General features: G+C 37.6%; 1 protein-coding gene across 6 annotated transcripts in view; it reads right to left on the bottom strand.

Annotated features, from left to right (window-relative positions):
* Positions 1–23811, bottom strand: part of SLC24A2 (solute carrier family 24 member 2) — a 135861-nt gene that overhangs the window by 52730 nt on the left and 59320 nt on the right. For 4 of the 6 annotated variants that reach the window (XM_054004222.1, XM_054004217.1, XM_054004219.1 and 1 more), the window contains exons 5-7: positions 10797–10847; positions 3054–3149; positions 1377–1462 (exon numbers count right to left, since the gene is read on the bottom strand). In XM_054004222.1, coding sequence (XP_053860197.1) covers positions 1377–1462; positions 3054–3149; positions 10797–10847 — 233 coding nt within the window. The remainder of the gene's footprint in view (positions 1–1376; positions 1463–3053; positions 3150–10796; positions 10848–23811) is intronic. The other 2 variants (XM_054004220.1, XM_054004221.1) reach the window with 1 other exon arrangement.

The following is a 23811-nucleotide window of genomic DNA, read 5'->3' as shown; positions in this document are numbered from 1 at the left end:
GTTGCCTGCAAATTTTGCTGTCTTCTATAAATGGAGAATAATCTTAGTAGTGTCCATTAAGTCAATATACAGAGCAGAAGGAAACTGTACCACCCAGTGTTAGCTTCAGAGTGATGCTAGAGTTTGGAAAGGTGTTTAAGGAAGCTATGCACAAAAGCCAGGCAATACACTGAGGAGAGCCTCTGGTACACTACAGAGTTGGCAGAGACCCTGACAGTGAAGTAGGGTCCTAAGTATTATGGAAGCCTATTTACTTGTTCCATGGATGAGTAAATTATTTGTATTACAACTTCTCAAAAATTCCAGTATGTACTTTTAAATTATAAAATATGTTTCAGCAATACTCAAGCAGCCTAAGAAAGCTGCCAGGTTACCACTGGAAGAAGATAAAATTGGAGAGGCCACTGGGGAGGAATCCAGCATGGACCATCTCAAAATGCTGTTAGGAGACTGCTAGTTTTTATTTTGACAGCAGATAAATCCTTTCATTCAGATTGATGGAGCTAAATCTGCAGACTCATTCCTCCATCAGTTACAAACTGCCCTACTTTGCTCGATTGTGCCATTTGGATAAGGATAAGTAATGTATCCCACATCTAATACATCAGAATCATTGTTCAGAATGTCCTAATACTTGCTGAAATTAACATAAAAGTTCCAAAGCCTGCATCACTGCAAATTTAAACTGTCCAAAGGGAGGTGAAAGGAATTGCACATTGTTGAGTAATGTACTCTTGCAATAATTTTCCCTTCTTCCCCTGCAGCGGCTTGAAACTGAAACCATTATCTCAAATGATAAAGCTCCTTGACCTTGCAGATTTCTGAACAAGCCTAGAAAATGTTTTATTACAATGTAAATTAAAAGCATGTGGACATTGCTGTGATATGTGATTGCTTTTTCGTCATTGTTTTCACTGAATATACTCAGTGGGAAAAAAAATCTTATGAAGCAAGATAACAGAAGGCAGGATGCAGAAGTTTGTGTACAGGTCCTCTTCCATAATGAATTTTGACTGTTTCATGATGTGCATCATGACAGGTTCTCTTAAGAGAACAGGTTTTATTCAATGTGACAAGCAATTTTTATTAGCTATATTTATGGCTTCAAACATCTTATCTGTAAAATAAAAATACATTTCCCAAAAGAATAGATTCCAGACTCCTACCTTACCTTACACTAAAGGTCAGGAACAGAAGGCAAGATCTTTTACATATGGCAAATTGTACATTGGGTTCAGCTGTAAATGAAATCTAAATATTATGTAGACCTGTCAGCTTCATTCTATTAAGATGTTTATTCTCAGTGAAAAGCACAATCAAACATGCAATATATTTGCTAACACAAGAATAAAAAGAAGAATGAAAAAGTCATTAACCTCTTCAACATTATGGGCGATTCCATTCTGCACTGGTCCTGAATCGCTCGGCGGTGTTACTGCAACTTCCACTTTTGCACCTTTCTCTGTGGCATCATCCATAGATAAGAGAGGGAAAGCAACAGATCAGAATATTTAATTACAAATATACTAGTGAAATAGCTGTTATATATTCAGTCAGAACAAATTATCAAATACTAATGTTAAGCCAGCATCTGTGTTAAAAGAGAAAGAAAAAAATTTGTCTAGTACAGATTTTCAATAAAAATCTTATAAGCTAGCATTTTGAGAAATATTTAAGTTCATTGCAATATTCAGTGCTCTTTGTTTATGCTAAATGCACTGAGCCTAGCACTTCAGGTAAAAAGTGACATACAGCATTCACCCCTGATGTTATAGAATGCACCGTGCTGTATACAGCTGAGGGGATACATTCAGCGATAGAAGTTTTATAACACACTAACCCCTGCAATTAGTAAAGTTACTTCCAAGCTGTAATCCTGCTGTCTTCCATGCAAAAATATGGGAAAGAGTAAACATATGGTAATAACATCTAATAATAGAGGATGATCTTTAAACCAGAGTCCTTGTGCTAAACTTCCACAGGAGTTAAAGGGATAAAGTTAGGCCTTTGGTTTCTGATGCCAAATTTATTAAAATTCATTCTTACTTTGACTATCTTGGAATTCTCTAAGCGGTAAAGTATGTAGTACATAAATGTGTCAATGGCACAAAATCCCTTGGACAATACAAACTAATGGGGAATAGCAATATGAAATGCCTTACTCAAGTTCAACATGCCTTATGGTATGCTCTTGTGCATAGAAGTAAATACAGCTGTCTAGTTACATTACTGCTATCCTGAGATTCTTCTAAATTAAAAATCTGAGATCACAGCCACAGCAGAGTGCCAGACTATCTGTAATTATTTCAGCGTATGTGTGTTGTCTCTTAAACCCACAGTCAGCATTATGGTTTATTAACAGACCGTCCCAACCAACTGCCTGATTTTGGAAGCAAATACTATGTAAACATAACACAAGGTCAGAAAAAGTGTCAAGTAATAAAATAATTTAGATTTTATTGGACACATTTGTATCTGGTTTTCTAACGCAGATAATATGATGAGGTAAAGTAGAGAAAACAGGTCATGGTACAGATTTTCCTTTAGCATAGGAACTTTGGAACTAAAATAAAAATTCTTGCCTTAATGGCAAAATCTAGTAAGTTAATTTTCCACAATTAGCATAGATGGACCTCAATGACTCCCACAAAGTAGTATACAGACAAATCAAATCTTAAATATGAAGGTGATGCTTTTTGTGATCAGGATGGTATCTTATAAAACACATTCTACTAGAGCATGTCAATAAATTAACTGAATACTGCAAGAAGTTTTGCCTCTCTGTCACTTCAACACAGAACCAAAATCAACTTTGCTTTTTCTTTTCAACCTGCCTAGAAGGCTTTCTATATGCCTTGACTGGCTTTCTATTCTTGCATTTAACTTCTGTCCCATCCATAAATTTAATATTCTTTGGTACATAAAATCAGAGTATTTTTACTAAAATAGCACATGTAATGTTGGAGAAAGTAATGATTAACAAATTTCAAACAAAATAAAACAGTGAAAGAGACTCTAAGGCACAGGTGATAAATCTGCAATGCTGCACTCACCATGATTAGCAGCTCCATTCTGCCTTTCACTGTCTTCCACCTGGCACTTTTTTTTGGCAATCTTATGCAGAATTGAGGCCCTTTCCTTGAACTTTCCTAAAAGAAAACATTGTCATTATTACAATGCAGCCACTTTGAGATGCAGTTTATTTGCTATAGCTTAGTCTCTATAGATCACTGCTGGTAATCCATTTCAATTCCCCCTCAAACAGCAAATATGCCATTTAACACTATCTCATGTTCCCGTATACAGTGTTGGGTTTTTTTTTTTCTTTCTTTCTTTCTTTTTTTATAGAAATTTTTATTTTTTTGAGAACTCAGAAATGAATAGAACAAGAAATTTAAACCAAAAGCTATTATTTTTCTTTGGAAGAAGTCAATAAAGTTTCACCCATAAATGTGCTGGTGTAGGATTTCAGCTGAAGCAGAAGTTGAATACAGATGAATCAAGATATCATAAATAAACACAAACAGTTTCAGTTCTCAATTAGTAGTACTGTAGAACAGAATTTCATATTAACACATACATTGCATTATAGTGAGTGTTGTCAGTTTTGTCACTTTTGACTTATCTATTTGTCTGTGACTTCTATTCACTTCAATGCTTGGTAAAATTATTAAGATTATTCTGGGAGTTACTGAAAAACACCTGAAAGACAACACTATCTGTTGCCCTGATTTTTTAAGATGTTCTAAAGCCTTCTGAGTTTACATTCTTGTAGAAAACTTTCTCACGCAACTTTCTGTAAACAACCTATTGTTTTGCATTCCTTCATAGAGGCGGAGAAATTTGATGTACAGGTAGTTTGTCCAGTGTCATTGGAGACGTGGCACATTCACCCTGCAATCCACTGGCACCATTTGAGAACTATAAGTGATTGGAGTCAGAGGAAATAAATTAGTCTCTTCATCATGACCAAAGCTGTGGTGCATCGTTTTTCCTTGTGTCATCTGGTGACAACTATCACTTATCACAGCCAGCATGAGGGGAAAGTCCTGCTTATCAAACCTGATTTCCTTTCATGATAAGGTAACACATACTGTTGATAAATGGCAACTAATTTATGTGATCTTTTTGCATTTCAGTAAATCTTCCAATACTGTCTCTCACAGGATCCTTCTGGACAAAATGTGCAGCCCACAGATGGATAAACACATCATGGGATGGGTGAGCAATTGGGTCATGGGTCAGGCACAGAGGGTTACAGTGAATGGGGTGACATCAGACTGGGAACCTGTCATTACTGGGGTTCCACAGGGCTCCATTCTCAGCCCTCTGCTCTTCAATATCTTCATAAATTACTTGGATGTAGGACTGGAAGGAATACTCAGCAAGTTCCCAAAAAGGGAGGAACTGCTGACTCCCTCAAAAGGCAGGGACACCCTGCAGAGAGGCCTTGACAAATCAGGGCTCTGAGCAATCACCAATCATATAAAGTTCAACAAGAGAAAGTGCTGGATCCTTCATCTGGGATGGGGCAACCCTGGATGTATGGACAGACTGGGAAATGAGATGCTGTAAGCAGTGCCATGGAAAGGCACCTGGGGGTCCTGGCAAGTTGAACATGAGTCAGCAGTGCCCTGGCAGCCAGGAGGGCCAACCCTGTCCTGGGGTGCATCAGGCACAGCATCGCCAGCCGGGCAAAGGAGGGGATTGTTCTGCTCTGCTCTGAGCTGGGGCAGCCTCACCTCGAGTGCTGGGGATAGTTTTGAGTGTCATGATATGAGAAAGACATTAAACTGTTAGAGTGCCCAACGGAGGACTATGAGGATGGTGAAGGTCTTTGAGGGGAAGCTGTATAAGGAGCAGATGAGGTCACTTGATCTGTTTGGCCTGGAGAAGAGGAGACTTAAGGGGAGACCTCACTACAGTTGCAACTTCCTTGTGAGGGGAAGAGGAGGAGCAGATGCCGATCTCTTCTCTGTGGTGACAATGACAGGACCTGAGGAAATGGCCTGAAATTGTGTTAGGGAGGTTTATGCTGGATGTTAGATAAAGGTTCTTCACCCAAGGGTGGTTGGGCACTGGAACAGCTCCCCAGGGCAGTGGTCACAGCACCAGCCTGAGAGAGTTCAAAACACATTTGGACAGTGCTGTCAGGCACATGGTGTGACTCTTGGGGCTTTTCTGTGTGGAAGCAGGAGTTGAACTTGATGATCCTTGTGTGTGCCTTCCAACTCAGTATATTCTGTGATTCTGTGATTCAGAAGGGGAAGAAGAAGTCTCCAGAATACATGATTTTCGTATCAGATTCTTAGAGGTAGTTTCTCTTCTAAACCTGCCAGGTTGGGGTTTTTTTGTCTCCCATGAAGTTAACCATGCAGCTCAACCTCTACACTCTCTCTAGGGCTACACACTCTCCAGAGGTCCCAGATTCTGTCACTCTTTATTGACCACTGTCTCCAAATGATACATTAAAACAAGGTAATTTCAAAGATGTCCATATTAGGTAAAACAAAACCTTTTTCTGCCTTCATAGATCTTTCTATGTAAGGACTCTTTGGACATCTTACGACAGCCTATGATGTGTAGAAAGTTGATGTATCTGCCTTTATTGATTTATCCTGATTGTTATTGCACTTTAAGCATTTTAAAGTATTTTTTAGAAGTTTAACTGGTGTCTATTTTACAGCACATTTTCTAATTAAAAATACTATTATAATACAGGGCCTGTAGCTCTGTTAATTCTTCATCTCCAGTTAAAAAATTCTATTGAAAACTGTTGGTGTCCCTGCAGCAAAACCAGCATAGGCTTAAGACCAGAAGATATTTCAATGGCATTATATAAAAGACTAACAGTGGAAAGTAAAAGTAATAAGTCCTGAATTAACTCAATTATTTGGATAACAATCACTTGTTGCTAAGTTAAAACTTGGAGAAATTCCAAGCATGCAGCGTACAAGAATAAATCATTAGTCAGGAAAGAAATCCTCTCTTCCCTCCTTAAAACAGACGCTTCACACCCCTGTACCCACATTTTTGTACGTGGAGAAGCATATGACCAATTCACAGGGACTAGCAGCTATCATTTGCTGGGAAGTGGAACTAATTTCTCAACAGAAAACCACTTGGAAAGTAAAAAAATACCACAAATATTTAATAAGCCATACTGTCCTTTCAGCAGTCCCTATCTTTTCATAAACACATCATGCTCCAAAAAGAAAAAAAACCACCAAAATTAGCAATTCACAATATTTTGCAAATATTATCTTTTTTGGCACCCAGAGTTAAACGCCTGCAGAATAGTATTTAAGCATAGAATACAATCATAAATAACAAGGCATCTCATTATTTCACTGCACAGAGTAAGAGGCAGAGATTCTAGTTAGAAGGGAAGAAGTAACAAAGAATTAAAGAAAGAGAGAGTGAAAGAAAGAATAGGATTTTTTTGGGGATAGCAGATAAAAGAGAAAAAAAACAGAAAAAATACTAATCACATCCTCAAATATTTTAGGCTGAAATGCTGAGTCATGGTGGTTCCTAACTTCTTTTGAAAGAGTTGGGGCATTTAAAACTGCTTATTCAGAAGAATGAGTAGATATTAAAAGGCGCCTGATATAATTTCAGTCTCGTAAAGGATTGTGCTAGCTTTCAGATTCCAACTAATCTTTAAATGTTTGAGAATTCAGCTTGTGATGCCACATGTAGAAAGGCATTTTATGCAAGCAATGAAAATGATGCAGCTAACACATTTCTGAAAAATATATGTGCAGCCATCCATGTCTCCACCTATTCCAAGATGGCGTAGGACCTTTCAATTAAAAATCCAGTTTTAGACATTAATTAAAATGATGAAGAACCTAAGGATATTCTGGTATTTTATTTGAGACTGTGTGAAAATGTGTAGGTTTCCTTAAAAGAGAAACATGGCCACTATTAAACTGAAAAGAAAATGTCTTCACAGAGATTCACATTGGTTTAGATTAGTTTAATTGAATGTATCCTTCATGTTTTTCACATTTACAAAAACCTTTCAGCATCTTTAGAAAGAATTTCTTACACTGACTTTTAACGATTTTAAGTTACACCATTTCATTCAGAAGACTGTTCCACAGTTGTAAATCACTGTCATGGAAGTTAAAATCAACATTTGAAATGGAAAATGTCTTTTGGTTTATTTTTATTTCTCAGCAGATGCATGATTCAGTTTACATTGTTTTACATCATTACCTTTGATTAGATTCACTCAATGTAGGTAACAAAAGTGCAAGGAAATTATTAAAAAACATTATTAACTATCAAAAGCATGAAACTGACAAAAGCAGTAGTACTCGCCTGCATGAAGACACTGAAATGTAGAAAAGACAGCAGAGCAATGTCCCCTCCCTCCCACCCTCCCTCCCACTCTTTCTCTACCCTTTTCCTCCTTTAAACCAAACCAAAACTTGTTCACTGAAGGGGAAGCACAGAGCCACCAAGAAAAAGGACCAGCTGAGGATGCATCTAAGTAATTCCAATTTTCAGAAAGCCACTTCAAATCTTCTCTCATGTCTTTTTTCTTCTCTTTAGGTGGGGTCATTAAATAAAGCAAGCATAGGAATCTTAGGTCACTGTTCTTATTTCTAGAAGGTAGGTGCCTATGCTTCCTCTGGAACAGTCCTATGTACTATGGTTTGACTATGTAACAGAGCTTTTCACAACAGGTGGTATAACGAGAGTTTAGATTAATGACAATGCTTGCTTCCATGGACCTAAAATAGGACAGATCACTATAGAAAATTCTTAGTTAATCTAGGTTCACTAAACTCCAACAGATTTGGCAGCTTATTTTAATTTGCAAAGAATGAAGTGGAAGGAAGAGGTGATCAAGGCCAGATGATTACCAATAGTAGCCAGATGATTACCAAGGTAGCTTAAAACTACATTGGTTTTTGTTTGAATAGATACAAACAAATCAGTATTGTATAATGTAGATATGCATTGGTCTGCATGAGTAACTCCAGCTGGCATTAGCTGGCAGAGATTCTCTTCCTGATAAAGGATATATTAAAAAGTCAATCCTTTATCTACAAACTAAATTGCAGTCTACAGGCTACCTGGGCCAGAAAAATATCTAATTTGATGTGAAAACAGTTCTTCAGAAATTCACTTACTTAAAAAATTTAAGACTCTACCACTTGCTTTGTTTTCAGTCTGCAATCAAAGGAAAATTACTGCATCTATGTAGCTATAGCCAAGCTTTCATGAATCTGAACATGTCAAATCTGTGGCTGTTGAGCACTCTGAACTGTACTTACTAATTCTGCTCATGACCTGCTGTGGAAGATAATTAGTGAGCCACTACAAATCTAAACCCAGAAATCCACCTTACATGCTTTCTTCTTTAAGATCAAGCAGAAGTATCAAATGAAAACACATGCAATTTTGTCATGTTGTAGACTATTGTGGAGCACAAGATTACAGCGAGGGTCTCTTCTCATCTTGTGGGTCACATTTACTCTCTCAGTTTGACCTGATTAACCTAAAATTAATTTAAAGTCACTTTCAGACCAAAGAGAAACAATCAAAACAATAGAAATAAGTTTCTAATATATGGAGTGCAATGGGTCTCTGGCCATTAGGCTAAATCTGATTACGTATTATAGCTTAACCATTAATTCTTGTCCCTGGTTGTTCTGATGCAGCAGGAAGAATAAATGCACCTGAGTTTCTTCACTGGACAACTGAAAGAATATTCTGTATCTCCACTGCAGGCTTAAGAACTGGACATAAGGACGTCACAAAAAAAAAAATTTGATTTGTACCTGGATTTATGTATTCCTGTGACTAAGTTGCTGTGCAAAAGGTACAAAAACCTCAGTCATAAAAAGGAAGAGAAAGAAGTAAATGGGTAATGCAAGTAAGTGTGATGCAGAGTGATAGCAACTAAACTTCTGAAAATCCAAACAGAAAGCTGAAAATATAGTACACTTTGATTGAAATACAACTTCTGAGATACACTAATCATTACTTGCCTTGTGAAAGACAAGTGAAAATGATGATGGTTCTATTTGAGAAGGTACACTGCACCACAGACTCTTGTCAGTGTTAGTGTTTCTAAAGTCAATTTTTCCTGTTGCTACGGTATGGTCCTGAATTATTGATTCATGAGAAATGCATTCTGAGGTGACATTGAATATTAAAAGCATTAATTCTGCATAGGCACGGGAATAATATACATATATGTATGTATTATACTGCAACAGCTGTTTCCCTACAAATAAATACATTTATATGTCAATAGGGTATTTATGAATCTCAGAAGGCTACTTTTGAAATAATAGATCGGATACTTCACCATAAAAAATAAAACCCTTAACATACCCAGGTTTAAGGCTACAATAAGAAATTACCTTTTTATCTTGATTGTAATGAAGACTGAGAAAAGACATACTGTAAAAGCTTTCTCTCTAGTAGCCATATCTGAGTGGCCCAGGTTAATGGCTCCTCACAGGTTCTTGGTGTCTATTTAAACAACATAGACACCATTATTCGCCTATTAAAATCTACTTTCAGATATCTTTTCTTATATTGGTACCACACCTGTGAACCTGATGCTTAATCTGGGCAATGGAGAGCAGTGAGGCAAGACCATTCTACAAGCTCAGGCCTGCCACAGAGGAAAACAGCATGTTCCAACACCTGGTGCAAAGGTGCATGGAACCACCTCCCACAGCCAGCCCCAGAACCGGATGGTTATATTGGTGTATCAACAGCAGATACAGAAAGAGGGAAACAGGTGTTATCACTTTCCGTCCTCCCTGAGGAATGATCATGAGTAAGTCATGCAATGAAGATTCTCTTAAAATATTCAAGATTACTCAACACTAGAAAGCAACTGTGTTTTTAAAAAGAGAGAATTACAGTATTTGTCTTAAATTCCCAAGATTAAAAACAAGTAGGAATAGGTGGCTAATTTTTCTACAGGCCTCAAGATTTTCCCCATCCCCAAACATGCTGCTAATCTCTAAATTTAACATAATGAAAACACCTATTTGGCATTATAATCAGAGGGATGGACAAGAGGCCTTGATCCTACAGACAATCAGGTCTCAGTTCAGAGATAATTCCAAACTGTAGAAATGCTGACCACACTAGGACAAAAAGCATGTGCTGGAAATTTAGTACAGAGTTAACTGCTTTCCTGAATTAATATGATAGAACTGCAGTGCTTTTGAATCAGCAGAAAAATTTCCTGAGATTTCACTGAGGCCTGATTCAGGCCCTAATTGTTTCCTTCTTGTATTGCTAGAATCAGGATTTCAAACTGCAATTTTTTTGCACTGCAATCAAGCATACAATTAATACTCCAGGAATAAACATGTCTAGTTTTAAAGGTTATTAATTGCTTTTCAATAATACAGTGAACTGAAGTCACTTATCAATTGTTCTGAGTGATTTGAAAATCCATAAATTAATGTCTCTTCTTGAATGCATTGTAAAAGATGGCATCAAATAAGCACCTACAATCTATGTTATACTGTGCCATATAATTTGCAAGTATGGTTTTGCATATCTTCTTTGCTAAAAGCATCCCATTGTATTTTCTTACCTGAAACTGCAGAACTGAAATGTTGAAAACAAAGACTTAAAAAAAGAGTTGTAACTGATTGAGCCACCAATAAACACATGCAAAAATGAGTTATTCAAAAATGGAGAAAATGAAAATAGGACCAAGAAAAACAAAGGAAAATGTAAACACAAAAAAGGCACTCAGAGGGCTTCAAAAAAGCTCATACAAACAATTCTAAAATATTTCTTACCTTCATCAGTCATTGTGTCATAATATTTTAGGTTTCCATATGATCCAAGCTCTATAACATCACAGTAAAAGACACAGAGATAAGGAACCAGCAGACATTCAAGAAATGTACATGTTTTTGCATGTGCTTCATAAACTGGAACAGTGATTATGCAAAACATTTTCCAGGACAACGAAACACAGATTACAGAAATGGCACTGCTTTCCCCCTCCAAAATTTCACAAGTCATTGACTTTAGTTAAAGTGTTAAGCTTGCTAAAGTGAGATGTAGGAGAAGCACTGAAATATAAAATTTAACCTTTTCAAGTTTCTTGCTGATTTGGTGCCTTTACATTTGAAAAAAGATAATAAACCTTGAGAGTACCTAAACAGCAGTAGTTTTGCAAACTAAGCTCATTTATCATTCCCCAGGTCAGACATTCAAATACTTCTGTATCCAAGTTAAACAAAATAGTCTCAAAACACTTAATTTTAAGAACTGTTCATAATACTGTCTTCCAAACACTGTTTTGATACCAGTGCTATTGTTGACTGGCTTTAGAGGGGCTACTTAATTTAACACTCTCTTGTCACTTGTGAAAACAGAAAAAAAGTTACTTGCTTCATCAGGTGATATGATACCTAAATTAATTAAATCATTAAATCTATCTGAATATATTGCATTACTATATTCTATCAAGGCAGAAAAAAGAATGGAATGAAGAGGTCTCCAGGTCTGTAGCAATACTACTATTTGTTTCTGTGTGATAAAACCTTGCATGAAATCACCTTTTTACTCCAGATGTGGCTTTACACTACTTTTCTTGAAGTGCTTTTTTCTAAATATTTGGCATATATCTTATTGTATGTATAAACACAATAATTAAAATACACAACAGGACAATGAAAAATTAAGCCTAAGGAGGAACTTGTAAATGGTCTGGCTGAGGAATTTGTGGATGACCACTCATCACTTTTATGAAAAGCTTTGCAACTGAGTTTCTGAGCATCCAATCTTTGACAGGATGTAACTATTAAAAATAGATATTAACAGTTTGATGATGCTTTTTTCTTTGCAAATATTATCTTTCATACTTATGAAACAGCTTAAGTAATTAAATGCAAAAATGATATCAAATTATTTTGGTTTTTGATGATGCATGATGATTTTTCAACCATTTTTCACAGAGTTGAATTTCAGTAGAGACATAGCTATTAGTTTTTAAGTGTAAAATACTGTGATGATATCAAATCCGACACTTTGAGAGATACATTTAAAAAATAAAAAAAAAGGAATCTTATACCATTTGCAGATATGGAGAATGCCTTACGCCATGTAACCAAAATATACAGGATATTATCATTGGGGTTTTTTAGTCAGTATGATTGGATTGTAATGACTTTTTAATAGACATATTATAAAGAAGCTTACAAGTATTGATATACTCTAGCTAGTACAATGCAGTGTCTTACTTGCCCATAAGCAAGCCAAATAGAATAGGACATTAAGTCTCTCTTAAAGCAAAGAAAAATGTATTTTAAAGAAAGAATTTAATATATTGTTTTACAGCAATAAAGAATATATATACTGTTTTGTAAAAATGTTCTTAGTCTTGCAACAAAGTCTTTTTAGCTGCTAGTACATATAAGAAGCTATTGTCCTAGCATCCTAATTTTAGTTCTAAAGATTTAATTTCCTTAGCTGGAAAGAGCTCCCAATAACTTCAATATAGATGTCCCTATATACAGCATTTGGAACTACTTGTCCTATTTAATTAGGGCTCAGTATTTGCTGATTCTATGGGCAGCACCTTTGCTTGTACTTATTCTCACTGATCTTTGCCTTCAAGTGTCTGGGTTCTGCTTTGCTAGAACCTGGGCTGAGGCATTCACTGGAGTTTGAGGACAGGACTGGAACACACATGCCAGAAAGAGCCTGCCAAAAGGAGTATAGGAGTAAATAGGGAAATGGAGGTACATAGAGAACAAAACATTGGCAGAGAGGGAAAAATGAAGCTGAGAAGAACATTGCACCATAGCAACAAATTTCAGAATTAACAGAATAGCATGGGGCTTCTGACTCAGCAGATGAAGCAGAAGAGATTTCAGAGGAAACCAACAGCTGTGAATTCTAAATCTCAAAACAAAAAGCCAAAAAAACGGGGTGGCAGCAAGGCAGGACATTTCACACACTGGCAATCCCATTTAAATCTATTTACTTCCCATCTGAAGTGAGAGATAAAAGACAAATAGTAAAGAAAAAAATGGTCAATCTGACCTTACAGAGACCAAAAAAGAAGAGAAACAAGGTGATGCATGACAGTGCATGATGCTGATGATAATCATGTTCTGGGAACTTCAGCAATTCAACTCACCATGGATTATACTAGGTTAATTCCTGCAGTTAGCAAAATTATTTCCAGGAAAACTCCAATCTTGCTGGTGAGATTATGTTCTCCAAAGCTTATAGTCCTATACCCAGAGTGGAACACTTTATCCAATCATCAGCCCAGTGACTGCAATGCACTACAATGATCCCAGAAAACATCAGCTGCATGTATTCACATGAATTATATTTGAGGGTTTTAAAATTACTTAGGTCAGTGCTGCTTAGCAGCATGACAGATCTGCCTCTACATAGTCTGCCTCCAATATATGGTACTTCTGCTGTAAAATTTGGACTAAATTTGCTCTTTGAATTTGTTTTTGAGTTCTCCTGTTATACCAAGATATACCCTCTTTAATATAACTTTGAGTAAACAGAAAATGAAGTACTTTTCAGAAAAAAAAATACTGTATTGGAAAAAATTCACAGCTTTAGAAGTAAACTTGTTTGAAATGGAATTGAAATAGGTACTTGAAAAATTATCCCCAAATTCAATACAATTAAAATTTGACAATTCCATTTTTGTGAACATGCTATGCAATTCCCATGGTGAGGTCATAGTAGATAGACTGGATAGCAGCCAGTACCTGCATCCCTGCTCCTCACATGAAACAAAGAGGATGCAGAGATGCAGCTTAACAGCTGATCCCCAACAGTTACATAGTCACTGAATTAATTTGTTCCCTTCTGCATATTTTTACACCAGAAAAGAACAGAAGGTTCCTAGTAATCCTGACTGACATTCCTGAAGGATTACAGCAACATTTGTCTTACTACGTACTGTTCTCTACTGTGTTTGTAGGTGTCACATCACATCAAACAAAAAAAAAAAAAAAAAAATATCATTGGTTAATGGGGCTGTTATTTGTGATTTCAAATTACACTCAAGACACCAAGCATGGCTTCACCAAGAGAAAAGTCCTGCCTGACAAACTTAGTGACCCTCTATGATGAAGTGACTATATCAGTGGACAAGGGAAGAGCTACAAATGTCACTTATCTGGACTTCTGTAAGATCTCCTCATGCTCCCTCTCACTGAATTGGAGAGGGATGTATCTGTATTAGTGGAAAGAAATTGACTGGATGATTGCATCCAGAGGGTAGTGGTCAACTGCTCAGTCCTGATGGATGCCGGCAATGAGTGGTGTCCCTCTGAGATCAGTCTTATTTAATATCTTCATCAACTACATTGACAGGGAAGATCAAGAGCATTCTCAGAAAGTCTGAAGACAACAACAAGGTAAGTGATGCAGTTGCCACATCCAAAGGACAGGATGTCCTTCAGAGGGACCTGGACAAATGGGAATGGGAATTTCATAAAGTTTAACAAGACCAAGTGCAAGGCACTGTACCTGGGTTGGAGTAGCCCCTGGTTTCAACACAGGCTATGGGATGAATGATGGAGAGTGCCCCTGGAAAGAAGGACTTGGGGGTGCTGGTGGGTGAGAGGCTGGACATGACCCAGCAATGAGCACTCACAGCTCAGAAAGCCAAACGTGTCCTGGGCTGCATCCAAAGCACACAGGCAGCAGGAACAGGGAGGGGATTCTGCCCCTCTGTTCCACTCTGCTGAGACCCCACCTGCAGGGCTGCATCCAGCTCTGGGGTCCCAGCACAGGAAGGACATGGACCTGTGAGAGAGAATCCACAGAAGGGCCACCAAGATTATTAGAGAGATGGAACACCTCTCCAATGAAGACAGAACATTTGGGTTGTTCAGCATATAGAAGAAAGGGCTCTGAGAAGACCGTAGAGCAGCCTATCATTTAAAGGGGAACTGCAAAAAAAATGGGGACAAACTTTTTAGTAGGAGTTACTGTGGTAGAAAGAAAGTAGATTCACACTAGACATAATAAAGGTATTTTTTTATATGGAGGATGTTGATACAATGGCCCAGGTTGTTCAGAGAGATGAGGTAAATGCCCCATGCCTGGATATATTCAAAGTCAAGAGGTACAGGGCTCTGACCAACCTGACTAGTTGAACACGTCCCTGCTTGTTGCAGGGAGATTGTAGTAGATGATCTTTAAACATCCATTGCAACCAAACTCTTTTATTCTATTAAATAAGATAGCCAATAACTCTGTTTATTTTACACTCACTAAATATAATACATACTGTCTGTGATGAAATACTCATTTCTGTCTTATAAGTAGATAGCCCCAGGCTGCCATAGAAGAAAAGCAGAACCAGTATTTCTCTTCTCTCTCCTGTGACTAAGATCTCAGATGCAGAGTGCAGCTGACCCAAGTAAAGCCAGCAATGACCCTGTCTCAAAGTTTCTAGAACTACTCATAAGCCATACAGCTATTTTGGAGACAGCAACCTGCATTACTGAAGGCATGTATCTCTTCATGGAAAAGTCAGACTCTGACTTTTGTCAGAAATGTATCCCTTCATGTAAAGTCAGCCTCTCAAATGAAAGAAACTCATTGTAGATTTCTTCAACAAGCATGAGACTTTCACTTTGCATAAAAAACGTATTTGTATGAGAATTCATGTCACACTCCTCCAAGTTCATTAAAAGCTTCAAAGTTGATATATCTATTATTTAAAACAAAACTGGTAAAGAGAAATTACTGATGGCATCCCCATAATTTTTAGTACAATTACACAATTATATTTACTACACACATCTTTTGTTTGACTTCTACAGTCATGAAGGTGTCAAGGCTTTTTTTATTTGCATTTTTTAAAAAGAAGACCAAAAAATTGGTCCAAAGAATTAGAGAAATTAATGTGATAATATCAAGGAGCACAAGGATGTCTTTACTGTTTTTTCTGCTAGACATCAAGGTTTTGAGAAAATTTAATTAGATGATCAGTCTCATCCAGAAACAGAAAAAGAAGGCCACTTTAAAACTCCTCTAGATAAGTTGTAGTGACTATCCAAACTAAACTGGAATCAAAGTTGGATTTAGTTTCAGCAATGATGTTAGATTAGAAACAAAGATCTCTTGATGTTAAGAACTTGTGAAAGACCTAGTGAAGATTAACATTACAGTTTTAAAATTAGAGTCCTAACCTCTAAGAGATCTTTAACAAAAGAAAATGCCTTTTACTTACACTATTAGAGGAAAAACACACAAAAATCCCATCAACTGAAGGCTACCAGGAATTGTGAATTTCAAAAAGAAAGAATTATTTGAAATAATTTTTTTTCAGTGAATCTCATCTTCTGACTCCTGTCACTTACAAACTTTCTAAATCTCTTAGCTTTCTTACTGATTAATTACATCCCATCCGGGATAGACTGGGACTGCTGTGGGAGTATGTAGTATCATTGCAGAATGCAGAAGAGAGAAAACAAATATTCTTTTAAAAAGCAAAATACTTATTTTCCCACTACATCTGGATAATCAGATACTGTACCCTACATTTTCACTTGTGAGCTTTCCAGCTGGCAGTCCTTCAAAAATGGAGGCTTTTCCACTAAGCTGTTTCTGTGGAAAATACAAGAAGATCCCTTTTGGATATAAGTAATGCAGTTAAAAATTGCACTGAATTTCAGAATTGTGTATTTTTTGCTTATACTACTACCAGTACTGCTTCATTAACGGTCCTAAACAAATACAGAAAATAATACAAATTAAGTCTTTCAGGTACTTGGCTATTGGGCAGTACATTGAGAGTAACTAAATAATTTATTACTTTGTGCACCTGAGCTCTAGTAACATGTGGCCACCTTTCATCTCTTTAAATTGCAAGCCTTCTATTCCTGTTCTCTCTCCCCGTGTGTCCTTGCCCTGCTTTTTTTATTTTACGTGGTTTTGCCCTAAAAATAATTTCATTAGAGTTGTCTGCTTTTATATAATTGGTTTATTGCAATTTTATCAAGTTGGAGTGTGAATAGAAACATAACTAAAAATTTTTACAATCATATCAGCAGAGTTCTGGGCAGCTTAAGATAGTGACAACATCCAAAAGTTAGATCTACCTATTACTTTGCTCTTACTGCAACATTTCATTTAAAATGAAGAGTGAAAATCCACTGGTTTTAGTCCATACCATCTAACAAATCTCCTTGTGGTAATAAATGGAAATTTGTTGGAGTTTTAATTGATATGGGCTGAAGAGCAAATGTTTTTAAGGGGATAGTCAATGATATATGCAATGGAGTAGAAAGTAAATTAAATTCCTATTGCATGTCAGACACAGATTTTGATATTTTTAGGTCCTTTTATTGCACTTAAATTAAAGAAAAGCATGAAATTGCTTGTTCCTGAGAGTTTTGTTTCTTCTTCTGTCATAAGATACCTTTTTCCATCTGCCATCAACTCTTGAAGACAAGTGCCAAGCATTCTCTATAATGTAGTAACACCAAAAGACAACCAATACAACAGAATTGACTTGGCCTGGATCAAATACAATTCCTGGTGACATTAAAGAAGGTATTTACCCTTAAACGATTTTCAAATATTCATGAAAATAGGAATTTCAAGGTGTAGAAGTGAAAGCCTCATTCTGCTGATGATATTGGGAGTTCAGCAACTGATTCTAGTGGGATCAGGATTTCCTTGAGTGTCTGTTGGGCCAGACACTGTAGGGTCTGGAAACCTACAACTCCAAATTAATAAATTTCAGCTATTTTGCCTTCCACCACATCTAAGGAGAATAACGAAGACAGCATGCCTTCCTTTCACTAGCCAGTCACAAAATCCAACCTGTGGTGATGAAGTCATCTGTCATGTGCAAACTGTACTAAAGGAAATCTCCCACTTTTCAGCTTCAATGGAAAGCCCCTCACAGACACTACTATTCCCTGACCTGTACAGGTTTATACATTGCTTATGATCTTTGTTGTTCATGTTTTTAACAAAGAAATACTGAGTTAGGAAAAAGCTTAAAATGAAGCTAAAGCCATTAAGCATATAAATACATAGTCAGGACAGCTGTACTCTGTGCTGGGATCATGCTTGTATTTAAATATTCATGTCTTCCTTGCCTTCTCTGTAGGGAACCCCAAGAATACACTGTCTGAAGAACAGGGCAACACTGGAAAAAATTATGAAGAAGAGAAACAAGAATTCTGCCTGCAGTGTACAGCTTGAGTAGATTATAGTTAAAACAACAAAACAGGCCACGCAGAAGTAAATTGTTGTGGAAAATGACAGCAAAACAAACACAATGATTACATTTCAGATTTAACACGAAATTAAAGAGGCATCAGACAAGTTACGTTATTTAACTTTTTCCACCTACAAAGATCAATAGGGATTTTAAAGGGAAACCTATGCTTTAATTTTATGTAAGTAGAAATCCTCTCAATGAAACTAACACAACGAGTTGTGCCTTCTCTCTGAGTTTTGGGAACCTCTGAAGATAAGCAGATCTGACACTTACTGCTACAGAGTTGGAGAGCATTAACAAAGAGCTGAATTTTCCCACTGAACTGCCCTTTCTGAGAGAAATCTGCAAGGCTTTCATTGCCCACGAAGTTATGTATAACAGAAACACAATGAGTTTTTAATATCTGTGGGTAGGATAAAAGTTGCAAGCCCACTCACCTTATAGTTATGGAAGTACAGCCTCTGTTACCTAGAAAAAGCAAGACCTACATCCCGAAAGTATGACAAGAATGAAATAGTTACTGTATGTAAGCTAAATACATCCAGTCAGTAAAATAATTTAGACTTTGAATGTCTACTTCTTTGATTGTCACTATATATTTATGATTGACATACAAAAAATCAGTGTAACCAAAACCTCATAATAAAATTCTCTTCACTAGCCCAAGACATCACTTTTCTCTATGCCAAAATCACACATTTTTATAGACAGCTCAGGTTCCACAGCTGTTACAGTGACATTTATATCTTCTGTGTGTTACATGGAAGTTTGTAAATACAACTGCTATCCATTCTTGGCTTTGAAGTCCTAAGTAATACTGGGGGAAACAGCTATATAATTTCTGTCTTTCTCTTTCTGACAGATATGAACTAGGCTATCTAAAATACTGTCTCTGCCTATTTAAATACACAGTGTCCTTAGCTGCATGTAACCCATATGGGTTTCTACTCTACCTATGTTGTTGCTTACTCTGGTATTATGGGGTTTGATGTTGGAGATACTTTTAAAACACTCATTTCATCTACATTATCATAGAACCTCAGGTATTTAAATTAGGTACACAATTTTGGTGGTCTCTACTGTAGTTGAAACACAGTGAAATGTGAAAGAAGACCTTGCTGGAGAATGATGCGCCTCACTCCTTCACCTGTTTCATTTAGCTGTTTCAAAACTTCTTCTTGCAAATGACTGTGTGGAGAGTCATGCCACCAAAAGCAAGAGAAGTGCCACTGCAGCAAAGGTGACCAACAGCACCCTTCAGGTGCTCCACTAGGGAGAGCACTGCCACCAGGTCAAGGAGGTGATATTTTGTTTCCACTAGTGCTCAGGAGACATAAGTGGGTGCTGGGACTAGTCCCAGGCTCACCAGTACAGGACAGTTGTAGACATACCAGAACCAGTCCAGCATTGGGGCCACAAAGATTATGAGGGCACTGGAACACTTCTGATCAGAGGAGAGGCTGAGAGCTAGGACTGTTCAGCCTGGAGGAAAGAAGGTTCAGGGAGATCTTATCCCTATGTATAAGCACCTGATGGGACAGAAAGAACAAGAACAACACTTCCTTCAGAAGTGCCCACTGATAGGGAGTCAATGGAGACCAACTGAAAACCAGCAAATTCCATCCAGACACTTATTAGGATGATGAGCAAACACTGAAATGTGTCTCCCAAACAGACTGTGGAATCTCCATTTATGAACATTTTAAAATCATGACTGGAAGCTGTCATAGTCAACCTGCTGAAGCTGATCCTGCTTGAGCAGGGAATAGGACTAGCTGGATTCTGTAATGCAAAAAGTCCCTTTCAACCTAAATGAGAAAAGCCACATCACTTTTGTGAAAGCTAGATACATAAAAAGAGTATGAGTATCTGCCTGATACTACAGATGAGTATCTGCATGACACTACACTTTGAAGGTTAGCCTAATTGTCCTTTTCATTGGTTTCCCACCATCATATCAGACATAATAACATGGGAAGGAATTAAAGAGAAAACACTGTATTATAATTAATAGCTACTAATATGTATGCAAGCCTGGCAGGGAGCCCCCATCTTCTCTGGCAGAAATCCCTTGCAAACATTTCAATCTGCAGCTGAGAGGAGAGCAAGAACGGTCTGAGCACTGTGCTCAGAGGACTGTTTTACCTTGGTGGGACAGAAGAGGAACCAAGGACAAGCTGAGTAAGAACAAGGGTGCAAGAAGAAGGATGTTCAGCTTCTTTGAAGGCCTATGGGCATCCTAAAGCATGCTCAAGAATGATGGATTTAAAGCAGAGACAGTTAATAACATACAAAATTACTTTCATAGATTTTGTCTAGATTTGCATATTTCTTCATGTTAAATTAAATACTTTTGTGCCTATATAGTTCTGAATATGTATTTCTTTCTTCTCTGGCATGGTGCTAAGAAGTGGTGAGGCCACACCTTGAGTGCTGTGTCCAGTTCTGGGCCCCTCAGTTTGGGAAGGACATTGAGACACTTGAGCATGTCCAGAGAAGGGCAACGAGGCTGGTGAGGGGCTTGGAACACAAGCCCTATAAAGAACAGTTGAGAGAGCTGGGGTTGTTCAGCCTGGAGAAAAGGAGAACTTATCACTCTCTACAACTTCCTGAAAGGTGGCTGTAGTCAGGTGGGGGTTGGTCTCTTTCTCCAGGCAGCAACTGACAGAATGAGAGGTCACAGTCTTAAGCTGCACCAGGAGAAGATTAGGTTAGACGTCAGGAAAAAATTCTCCACTGAAAGAGTGATTGTGCACTGGAATCATCTGCCCAGGGAGGTGGTGGAGTCACTGTCTGTCCATGGAGATATTTAAAAAAAGACTGGAAGTGGCACTTGGTGCCATGGTTTAGTTGATGAGGAGGTCATAGGTTGGACTCTATGATCTCAAAGGTCTTTTCCAACCTAGTTCATTCTGTGATTCTCTGATTCTGCACTTCTGTGAAGTGCACCCAAGTCCTGCCACATAACAGAATCAAAGGTTGAAAAAGATTTCTGAGATCCATATTCATGGATCTGAGATCCCTATTCTGAAGATGAGAAAAGTGGAAGTGCTCAGGCTACTTCAGCCATGCAGGAGCTGAGCATTACCCATGAGTTGGTGTAAGCTGAGCTGCCTGGCCTTACTTCTCTGAGAATATAGCAAATAAACAGCTTCAGGCAAACAAGGTTTCCAATGGCACTAATGGCAGTGAGCACAGGCATGATGATGCATCTCACCTAGGCCATGGGAAGAGTAAGAACATGAGTTTTTTGCAAAATGAGACAAAAGCTGGGAGGTTGCTGAGTAACTGTCCAGGCAAAGGCTACCCAACCTCTGCCAAATGCCTTTTGGGTAAGCTGACAGTTTCCATGACATCTAAGAAAGTACCCAAGCAGCAGGAGCAAATGAAGCAGAACAGTTCGTGTTGAATGGAAAAGTTGGAAAATTCTTAAGACCAATATGTAGGAACACAACAGTATCTACCAAGCCATTATAAATAATTCACTACTATGTCAAAAACTTTGAGTATTGTTCTTTATTTTCCTGAGAAGTATGAATGCAGGTTTTCTTTTTTTTTTTTTTTTTTTTGTCAGAACAGTGACAGTACTGTATTTTTCTGTGTTCAGTGAAGGAAGTGTCAAAATTGTAAGCTCAGCTTTATGTAACAGAAGGTTACTTCTCTCACCAATAGCATGCACCATATTTATATCTTAAAAAAAAAAAAAGGTACAGCTTATAAGATAAACAATTCATTTTCTGCAGAAGTACGTCCTGTAGTTTTCCATTTTGGAAATAGGACTAGAGATGGGAATAGGAGAAAATTGCCAAAGATACCTACTTCTCACTGGGGACTAAGACATCACAGAGATTTATATCACACCCATTTTCATGCAGAGGATGTCATTTGCATATGAGTTATAGCCTTGTCACACAGAGCAAGAAAGTCAGCAACTAGCTAAATTCTCACTTGTGGGAGATGTTTTGCTGGCCTGTGGCACCTTATCAGCAGGCAGAAAAGGGGTGCTATGATAATGAAGATCTCATTCTTCCTATATCTTGATAAAGCTGTGCAAGAAAAACAATGTAGCCTCAGATTGCACTGGTGCTCTAAATCTTCACTTCAGTGCTGGTATCCTCCCTGTTCAACAGAGTACCTGTAAAAGCCTCCAGAGAGAAAATGCTCCCTCCACACTTCTGAAGGAATCATCTTTACAGCAACCTACAGCTTATAGGGAGAAGGTAGGATGACTATTCATGGCACACTTTCATAAAAAATACTTGCCATCTTATTCTTGCCCTGCTCCCTCTGCAAAAAAAAAAAAAAAAAAACAGTCACCTATTAAAAAATTTAAAGAGATCTTTGTAAAACCTACACTTTCATGACCCAGGAATATCCCTTTCAAAACTAGGACAAAGGTATCTGAGGTACAGGACTCAGAAGAAAACAGCTACAAATGATCAGTGACTGTCATGATTTATGTTCAGGTTGCTTGGATTTTGGATTGGGGCCTGAACAACACAGCAGGTCAGATGATGCCATCCTTATTCATACAGGTAATGTTGTTATGAACAGACCAGCTGGATTGCAAGACTAGCACTTAAGCAGAAGCAAATATGGCATAGGATTTCCTGGGGATTAATGACTGGCTGAGAGTTGATGATAGCCAGAAACATACGCAGTCATTAATCTTAATCTTCAAGAAATTATGTCTATCAAGGTCATTATTTCTGTAATAAGATAAAAGCAAACAAATACCTAATGTCATACAGATATTTATATTTTTAATGAATGATGATGTCTCAGCTGCAATGTAAAGTTCACGTCTCATTAACAAACATCCTACACATTCACCTGCTAGAGTGGCTGAACTCTTATCTTCTTAGAAGCTTTATGCTGAGACCAAGATTTTGAAGGGGAGAAGCCTTCCTTGTCTAGACTGTTAAATCCACAGCATGACTGCACACCTGCGTGAATATAAAGAGCCAAATATCCAGCAGCTCCCACTGATCTCAGATATTACTCATCTGTCAGAGATGGGCTGAACACCTTGCGAGCCTACTGATTCTGGAGAGCTTGCAAGTTAGCTTTTACAAGACAGTCACAAACCATACAAAGCCACATTAATGTGAAAAGGGAAAAGGAAGGACAGGTTCACAAGTGTGTAATAGTATATTGGGACTGCTCTGTTTATCCACATTTTTGGAAGGTAAATCTTACTCTCTCATTTCATGTTATCCTACTTGCAAGGTAAACCTTACTCTCTCATTTCATGTTATCCTACTTGCAATCAAGTGCATTTTTAATATGCTTTCAATTGCAGTAGAGGTTGGTTCTGACTTCACAAATGAATTATTCAGAAGTAAATTTGATGAGCTGGTTTTCTATAAATACATTGAATGTTAATGCAGTAATAATGGTGTGTAGGTCAAGCTGATCTTTAACAGTCACATGGCCTGTTTATGCACTCTATACAGCTTTTGCTACAAAGAGGATGCAGATGGGACTTCTTCTCTGTCACCCTTGCAAAATCCACACAACTCCAAATGACAGTGCAATGTGCCTTCTGATGCCCCCCTTTTCCTTGCAATTGTCCAAGG

The sequence above is a fragment of the Vidua macroura genome, chromosome Z, assembly GCF_024509145.1.
Source record: "Vidua macroura isolate BioBank_ID:100142 chromosome Z, ASM2450914v1, whole genome shotgun sequence".
NCBI classification, from domain to species: domain Eukaryota; kingdom Metazoa; phylum Chordata; class Aves; order Passeriformes; family Viduidae; genus Vidua; species Vidua macroura.
This window is presented reverse-complemented; position numbering and strand designations above follow the sequence as displayed.